The 9,711-nt window shown below is 39.6% G+C and overlaps 1 protein-coding gene across 2 annotated transcripts in view; it reads right to left on the bottom strand.

Moving 5' to 3' along the window:
- Positions 1-3,082: 3,082 nt before the first annotated feature.
- Positions 3,083-9,711, bottom strand: part of ARL15 (ADP ribosylation factor like GTPase 15) — a 478,314-nt gene continuing 471,685 nt past the window's right edge. For both annotated transcript variants that reach the window (XM_053590649.1, XM_053590638.1), the window contains one exon: positions 3,083-5,798. In XM_053590649.1, the coding sequence (XP_053446624.1) occupies positions 5,646-5,798 (153 nt within the window). In that variant the 3' untranslated portion in view covers positions 3,083-5,645. The remainder of the gene's footprint in view (positions 5,799-9,711) is intronic.

Genomic DNA, 9,711 nt, shown 5'->3' with positions numbered 1-9,711 from the left:
TAGAGTCCTATGAAGGCAGGACTAAAGATGTCCCGTTTACTACTATGTCCCCAACATCTCACACAATGTCTGGTACATGGTAGGTGTTCAACAAAAATGTGGTAGGAATGAAATCCTAAAATTAAAACCAAAATTCTAGTTGCGAAGTAAAACCGTTAAGCTGAATCTCGACAAGCTGTCATTTCAAAAATCCTGTTAGAGCTGCTTAATAAAAGTGTTGGGTTGATACATCCCATGTCTAGAAAGTTGTAAAACAACTGGACAAGGTCCAGAGCCAAACCTGACTTGCTCCAGATGACAGGGAGTGACAGCCAGACTTACTGTTTGCATTCCTGTCTCTGCCTTTCAGTGAGCAGTTTCCGTTCTAACAAAATCTTCTCCTTTTTAATTTACTCTGGTATTTATATGTCTAATGATTTAATATCATATCACACCAGTCTGGCCTTTGGGGTACCCTGGACTTGCATTTTTCCAATTTACCTTTACATATATCACACACAAACTGACCAGAAATCATTCCTCTCAACACGAGCCTCTCAGGTAAGAATCGTCATTTCCTCCCTCTCCAGAAACAGCCTTCTCCACATACTCCATTTAAAACCAGCTCCCCGACCCCTATGTCTTCTGTAAGCTTGTCCAGACACCGGGTACACCATCGGGCCAGGTCTTCCAGTCATTCCACTGCTTGCAAAGCAATCATTTATTTATAGGCGTTTGGTGTTTTGTCTGACATCTGTTTGATGCTGGGGCTCCAGCCTTTGTCTCAATGAATCACTTGTCAGTGAAAGTTGTGGCAGTGCAGGCTGGATTTCACACTTTGAGGAAGGGTTTGCCTGTGGTGGAAGTGATCTTAGGCTTTTTGAAAAGACCAGCTCTCTCTCCACCTCACCACATCCTACTAGGAAGCAGGACAATAAGGGGCTGGGGAACCTGGTGCTTATTCAAGGTTTATTTGGATCTGCCCCCAGGGCTTGAGCCCGGCTTTCCTCTCTGGAGACCACATTGCCAACTCATCTCCATAGCTGGAATGTTGCTGCTAGGAAGAACCTGGCTGAAATATTTGTGAGAAATATTTTGAAAGCAAATGAATAGGAGATTTGGGGGGGGGGAGGGCGAAGAGGGGAAGGGGGAATTCACCTATATTTGGTAGTGTGCAGATGATTTTTTTTTTTTTTTTTTGAGTGCAATTTGATGGCCATACCCATGTTGGTCTGTGTCTACCTAGAGCAGAGGGGATCAGGATCTGTACTGGGTTATAAACCTGGCTGAAGCGCCTTTCTTTATTCTGCAAGCAGGGTACTAGTGACTTTACAAGGTCAGTAAAGTTGCTTTGAGAGGCACAAGACCCACACTATTTTCTTGTAAAAAGTGATTATTCATAAGTGTATCCTGTGGAAACTCCTGCCTGTGATCTGAGGACTTGAGGAGCAGAGCAGGGAAGGGGAGAGGAGGGGCAGGTTAAGCCTAAGAAACTGTAGGTGGCAAGAAAATAGAGTATGGTTGGTGGAAGTAGAGAGGGAAGGCAAGATGGAGATAAAGAGAAAATCTGATAGAAAAATCACGGACTTTTTACTTCACTCTGTTTTGTAAGGAAAGGAAGATGCTAGACAAGGTGGATGTCTGGGAGATTCTTCTTTGTAACTTTTAAGCTCCTTGCCTTGGCTTCATAGAAAGTCACATTATAAAGAGGTTGTTGCAAACAGATGAAACCCCAGAAAGGTAAGCCAGCATTTCCAGATCAGACCAGACAGTGGGTGGAAGAAAAGTTTTTCATTTAAGGTTTTAATTCGAAGAGAATTGGAAAGGGGTGGGGAAATTGATATTCCATCTGAGGCTTCTGAGTCTTACATGGGATCTCTTCATGTTCCTCAATTAGTGAAAGGGAGGTGGGGTTAGGGTGCCAGAACTTGGGCTCATCCGTCACTTCATGCATCTGAGCTGGAAAACATTTAACCCTGAGATGCAAATCATTTAATCATGCTGACTCAGAGTTGACCAAAAGTTGTGAGCTCTTGAGAGCCAGGAATTCCCAACATGATGTGGTAATGCATTTCACAGTATAAACTTCAGATCTCCAGGACCCAGGCTGGGGAAAAGGGAAGGTAGGGACTCTGTATTCCAAAGTTTCTGCCTAACAAAGACAGACCTTCCACTCCAAACACATTGAAAATGAGGGATCCCAGGGGGCAACTCCTACTTCCAGCCCCACCACCCCATACATACCTTTTCCTTTCTGTTTGCACCATTAGGTCAGGAGGTTAATGAAAAGGCACTCTAAAGTTGTAATGAGGACAAAGCCAGGGATGAATATTAGATTTCCATTCAAGTCTGAATATGCAATTTGGACATTAAGAAAACCCCAGGTGCTTCAACATTTCACAGTTCTGTCCACATTTGTTTAGATGGGTCTGAGATTCTTAGGAAGTTGGTAACTGCTAATTGTCTACATTAGAAATGAGGCTAGGAAAGCAGGCTGGATCTAGCTTAGCAGTGGCTGAGTTGCAAGCCTCTGTGTGTCAAATACTGTCAGATAACATTGCAATTGGGACCAAAAATTATGGATCCTGGAATTACGTTGCTTTTTTTCCCTTTTTCCATCCATCTTTTTTCTTTTTCATTTTCTCTTTTGTACATGGAGTACTCTCAACCTTAAAGGTGGACCTGTACACGCATACTATTTCCTCTTGAGTCATTTAAAAATACCTACTTATTTCCTAAGAGCATCAATCCATTGAAGAAAAATGGATTTTTTTTCTTCCGGGCCACTCAAGTTGTTTTTATGGCAAATATTATAAAATGATGCTTTGAAGGATGACATGATAATATCTTGAATCTGTTCACACACTCTGAAGGAACAATGCCAAGGAAAGTAAATAGCTGCTGAAGACAAACCAATTGGAAAAGATGCTTTTCTTTTCTTCAGTGTTTTCACAATGGCTTCAAAAGAAATGCGAATTAATCATCTGTTTTCACCCAAGAGCAGCACAACTTATTTTGGAGACTTAAACAGGCAATACAATGAAAACAGAAATCTGAGACTCCCAAATGCTGAAGCTGAAAGGATTCAGTCTGGAAACATCAATTCTACTCAGTGTTTATTTTCATTGAAGATAGTGGAAATCATTTATCAATCATGGACAATACGAGTTCTTCTTGTCTGGCAATGTCCACATGATTCTGTTAACCTCTAAATGTAGATACAGTATTTTTTAATAGAAAGACAGGGCAATATGGCAGTTAATTAGCAACCAATACTGTAAACTATGGTAGATACAAAGTTTTATCATATAAATTAATTGCCATTATAAAAAGGCAACTGCTTTAGCTAAGAAGGTACAAAAACTGGTAACGCCCATAAATATAACAAGAAGCTAAGTGAAGAAATACATAGCAGACTGTTTTTCCTATATAATATTTGAATATGCAAACTAAGACACCTGTGGCACTTTATACAAAAGTAGGAAGATGCCACACATACCCGCCCACCCACCTACCCACCCCCACCCATCCAGCCTCCACCCCTCCCCCACGTGGATTTCCAAAACATGACAAATTCTAGGGTTACAGGACAGGATGGCGCACGGAAGCAGCAAGACGGCGAGCTCCGACCTGCTAGACAAAGAAGGAGCCTTCTTGACAGTTGTAAAGCATTAGGCGTCAGACAGAAACTTGTCAAAAACAGCTGTTGTTGGGTACTGATTGATAATGTTTTTATTCTGATGGCTGAGACGCTGCAGACAGTCATGGGTCTGAGGAGAAGCCCATCAGTGGTGCACACATGAACACACACACACAGGCAACGGGAAGTCATTTAACAGATGGCTTAGGAGCACTCAGCCGCAGTATCTTAAAATGACAACATTCTACAGTTAATGAATTTGCAGGGAAAGCAAGGCCTGATCATCATAGATTTTTTTCATAGAAGATGAGCACAACAGGCCAAAATAAAAACAGGAATTGTGTAACTGGTCACTGGAATTGTGCTGTTCATGGATTATACATTGTTAGACATATTCAAGGATGTTGTAGACAAAATTTATATGAATTACTGTGGATCTTTCCTGATCCATGACCTTAGAAAAAAGCTTAAAAGAGGTGTTCGATGTTTCAAAGGTAATGACTGCATTAAAATTCACTTAAAAGCTGTATCTGAAAGATGGTAAGGGTATGAAGTATCTCTTCTGGAGAATTACAAGTTATTATATCACCCTGCAATACAGTGTGAGTCTGTGGCATTTGGGTATTAGTCCATGCTACTTAAAAATTAAATTACAAACACGTTTTTATCACTCAGGGGGTAGGGAGCAGTTTTCTATTATTTGGCCACTTAGTATTTTAAGTGGTCAAAGTCCACAAAGTGTGACGAAGAATATTTCGTCTATGAACCTCAGAATCCATAGATTTTTCTTGTTTTAGAAAAGATCAAAGGCGATAAGCCTTAGTAAAACTGTACATTTAGCTCCAAGTAATTTTATCATTTAAATTAAATGAAAACAAAATTAGTTCCAAAGACTGAATCTGAGGCCTAAAATTATTTGTTGCGGCCCCAGTGCATTTTTTAAGGGCACATTTAAACCCCTGAAAATAGAGGTTTATAATAGAAATACTGATAGACCTTTAACTACTTGAGGAAGGCATTAACAGACTCCATTGAACTATATTAGCACTTGATGAACAAATATACACATGATTCTGTCTTTGATAGCTCTGTTAAATCCATGCTAGGTTAAACTCTTAACCAGTATAAACTAGGCCTCTTTTAACTTTTTAAACTTTTTATTACTATTTTAAAAATTATGTTTTCTAATTAAACACTTCCAATTTTTTAGAAAAACATACCTATATTACACTGCAGCTTGACTTTATACAGGCTAATCTTTCCATTAAAAAATATTTGAGGACTTGATCAAATGTAATCAGTGATGCATGTGTGGGTGCCTAAATTTCCTCTTACCCCTATCAAAAACTAAAACAATGTCTTGAGAGGGGAGTGGGACTTCAGATGTAGTCGAGGAAACATGCATCGTATCTTTCACCCTCCAAAGCCAGTTTTGCTATGGCAGGATATTCCTTTCTGATAAGGTGATTAAGTGAAGTTTTTGGTGCTCATTTTTCTCTCATAGTCTATAAAATCAATATATATAAAAGACAGACAAAACAAAATAAAACAAAAATAAGATAAAATAAAACCCCCAAGAGATCTTGAAAATGATATACCTATTATGTGGAGTCCCAGTCACACAATAATACTCCACTCCAAACCCAGGGAAGATTAGTCAAGGTCTTGTGAGTTTTTCTAAGTCCGTCATAAGGGACTTGATTTCCGTGAGCCATGAATTCCATCCGTTTTAGCACAGGGTATAGAAGAGACGCTTAGAACAACAGAAGGGAGAGACATGCGGTGAAGATAATTAGTGGTAAACAGAGAATAAATTCTCTCTCAGTAGTGTGTACTTGACGTTAATGCCGATGATAATTCACCTGATTTACAGAATATTCACTTTCATAGAGAGATGAGAGTCTGAAATAACTAGAGAAAAATAGATAATTAAGCCATAATAGTCTTAATAACAAAATAAAATTAAGATGAGAAACTAACATGATACGTTCAAGGCCTTTTGGGAGCCCATTTTCTTTGCCAGAATTCACATTCGTATAGCTTCGTGGTCTTTTTCTTCTAACAAATTTATCAGCCGAGAGAAGCTGTCTTTCAGTGCTTCCACATCATCCAGTGAGCAGGGATGCAGAATCCAGCGTTTTCCACGTGCAAGAGGTTCAAGTTCAAAATATTTTTTGATCTTAAGGGAGAAAAAAATAAGAAAACATTATTAATTATATTAGAACCTTTCTCATACCAATCTTTTGAATGACGAAGTAGGGGGATTTCAAGGAAATTTATATGCATTGTGATGCGTGGGGCTTTCTAAAATCCTGTCTACACCTGTTCTAAAGTGGTTATGTGTTGTGACCTAAGAGTGTTGTCTTTAGGGGTGAATGACCTGCTGATAAGCCACCTACATGCTTAACAGCATGGTAGGTTTGACGAAGTCAGAGAAAGAATTGTATGCATATGGCACTGGGCAAAATACACATCAAGAAACCAAAAACTATCATGGCTTAATACCAGGGTGGCGGGTTTAAACCTGGCTCTGGCCAAATTGCAATAAAAAAAAGTCAGGCATTGTGGCGGGCACCTGTGGTCCCAGCTACTAGGGAGGCTGAGGTATTTTCAGCATTAAGCACATAACACAATGAAACATCTAATTTAAATACTATTTTTCTTTCTTTCCCTTAAACATCTACATTTATTTCTGAGACGTGGGGATAGAAACTGAGTGTGTCTGTATCACATGCTGTGTACAAACTTACATACATTTACATATGTATATAAAGCCTCCCGATTTGTTCCTCAGTCCTCAATTTTCTAGGAGGGATAAATCAAGAGGTATGTAGGGTAGCACATTTGCTATCTTAAAAACCTGTTCAACTAATAACCAACCAGTCACAAGTCACTCTTATTGTATCAGTTAGGATATAATAGCTAGTATTACCAACACCTAGCTATGAACAAATACCAAATTACTATGACTTCCAGAAGTATTGATGAGCTTTTCTCAAAAGGTATGAAAAAGTAAAAAGTTACACACAAACTACATCATACAAGAAGAGAATGTTATGTTTATTGCCTGGCAAGATTTTTTTTTTTTTTTTTTTTTGTAGAGACAGAGTCTCACTTTATGGCCCTTGGTAGAGTGCCGTGGCCTCACACAGCTCACAGCAACCTCCAACTCCTGGGCTTAAGCGATTCTCTTGCCTCAGCCTCCCGAGTAGCTGGGACCACAGGCACCCGCCACAACGCCCGGCTATTTTTTGGTTTGCAGTTTGGCTGGGGCCGGGTTTGAACCCGTCACCCTCGGTATATGGGGCCGGCGCCCTACCGACTGAGCCACAGGCGCTGCCCGCCTGGCAAGATTTTACATAATGTAAAATAAAATATAGTTAGTAGCAACATCAAAAGAAGCATTGTTCAAAGACATATCTTGGTCAACCGACTTCATTAAATCTCACGTGTCCTGAAAAATTCCAGGGCTTCCCTTAGTCAACACTACTCAGAAAAAAAAAGTGTCTCAATTTTACATGCCATTCCCAAATGTGGGTTCATTTTGCCTGTATCACTGTAAGCACCAAACTATTGTTAGCAGCAAAGAGACATCATCAAAACTGGTAGTAAGATGTTTGTGTATTTTTTCGTATGAGCAAGAAGACATTAAAAAACATATATTTATGTACAAGAAATACTAAGTCCTGCTAATTTAGAAATCAGAAATATGCTAACATTTTATAGTTCAAGTGTGTTCCAAAAGTCCCTCTATAAATGTCAGCAAATTCATAATAAATACTAATTTTTTTAAAATCCCAGTGAGAGGCCAGCCTTTCAGGTTCATGCCTGAAATTCTAGCACTCTGGGAGGCCAAGAAGGGAAGATCCCTTGACTTCAGGAGTTCAAAGACCAGCCTGAGCAAGACCTGGACTCCATCTCTAATAAAAATAGAAAAACAAACAAACAAACAAACAAAAGAAAAACTGAACTTAGTCAGGCACTGTGGTGGGAGCCTATAGTCCTAGCTACCCAGAAGTTTAAGGTGCTGTGAGCTAGGCTGAGGCCATGGAACTCTAGCCTGGGCAACAGAGTGAGACTCTGTCTCAAAACAAATAACAAATAAACAAAAATCCCTGTGAGAATTGAAGGACCTTCATTAATTCTGATTCTGACCAGTAATGAAAATCTCACTTACAGATCAGAAAATGGGTACACACTTCAGAAAATGATCTTGCCCAAGGTAGTTTACAAATCACGTTGTTAAAAGGATCTTGCTTATTGAAAACACAAATTCCCTTCTTTTAATTTCTTTTCTTTAGGGCACAGAAAACGAGAGGGTCTGGAATGCTATGAAATGATGAACACCAGTGATCAACTCTGCCCCATGGAGGAAGGACCTGCCAGTCACAGGGGCCCTTTGGCCAGCAGGGGAGAGAAGAGGAGACGGGAGAGACAGGCAGAGAATTAGAGAAATGGGCTGCTCCAAAGAGCTAGAAATCAGAGATGTCAGTCTCCTTGCTTCTGTCACAAAGTGTGGCTTGAGATTACATCCCTGAGCACGAAAACTGGGACTGCCATGCTTACAACGAAATCTGCTTTTCGCTCAGTAACGCATCCCATCAAATAAAGCACGTCACATGCAAAATCTGGCACAGGAAAGAAGTTGTATCCTTGCCCTTCTTTATAAACCTCAATCCAAAAGGATAGTATTTTAAGTATCACTAATAACTGAGAATAGGATTGGTCACAAGAAATTTGATATTATTAAAATAAAGAAAAACACCAAGACAGTGAATGCATCTCACTAACAATACTTCTTCCAAGTGGTTCATTTAAAAATCACACAGAATTGACCCTGGTAGCATATTTACACCTAATTTGAGAACAGTGTTTGATTTAAATAATCACAAGATTGATTAACAATCTGTGATAGATTGCAGTACTGACCAGACACCAAACACTGAGGTTTAGCTACCCATTGGGTTGGTTTCTAGGCAACGGAAAATATAGTCTATCATGTAGGCACACTTGGGAGATGATAAAGATATCTGAGGGCAGATATGCTTCAGAAGTTGTTCCTGCTGAGCAGTGAACCTGAGAAGGAAATGGAAGCCGCAGTAACAGGGTGGTCACCAGATAAAGGAGCCTGGTGGTGTTAAGCTGACAAATATGGCTGGGTAACTTGAGATTTTCAGATCTGTAACCTAAATGGGTATCTAAACCCTGCCACAATCACCCCACTGGTATCTCGAAGATTCTATAGGACTCTATAACACCAATTTCAAAATAAGTTTTGCCATTTTGCTAATATTCAAGCACAGTGAGTGACGGCTTGCTACTGAACACAGCTTTTCATTACTGAGAGTTTCATGTTTCTAAAAAATGACCACTGCAGTGCAGAGAGAGGAAGATGAAGACCAGGTTCTCATTCTGATTTTTTTAGGACAAGTTTTCTTATATTAACCTGAACTTCAAAACTTTACTTCCCCTGCATTATTACAGTAACAATCACAATCACACTTGACCTGTCTGCTATTGCTTTTTTGTCCTTGTATACAATGATGTATAATTTTAAAGAATGGTGTTTTAAGTTGGGCCAATGTAAGTCAAACGCTGATACTGTTTTTAAGGTTATGTTTTACTGCTTATGATCCAAAGGTCTATTTTTTTCTGATGGACATAAATATTTTAAAGGTAATATTCTTATTAAGATAAAAATGTTTTAAATGACTTAAGGGAAAACGAACCCAAGTCTTTTGGCTACTTTATACAGGTTGCATAAATACCACGGTGAAATGGAAACTTTTAGAATAAGGAACTGAGGATTGTTCCACACTGGCTTTTGGAGACCACACTTTGGGGAATGACATCAGAATACAGCTGCCCGGCAACCTGTGGTCATTTGTCTATTTTCAGGATAGCCCCAGAGAGTGGGCATTTGTTAGTAGCCAAGTGTCCACCCTAGAGATAGGAAAACAAAGCTACCACCAGCAGCTAACCTATTTTAGCTCTGTCACCAGAGCCCTTCTCCGCTCCCACCACTGCCGGGCAGTGTGCAGCACTGCATTCCAGCGTTCACACATCGCGTTTACTGTAAAGCCCTAATACAA

Source organism: Nycticebus coucang, chromosome 1 (assembly GCF_027406575.1).
Source record: "Nycticebus coucang isolate mNycCou1 chromosome 1, mNycCou1.pri, whole genome shotgun sequence".
Taxonomy (NCBI): Eukaryota; Metazoa; Chordata; class Mammalia; order Primates; family Lorisidae; genus Nycticebus; species Nycticebus coucang.
This window is presented reverse-complemented; position numbering and strand designations above follow the sequence as displayed.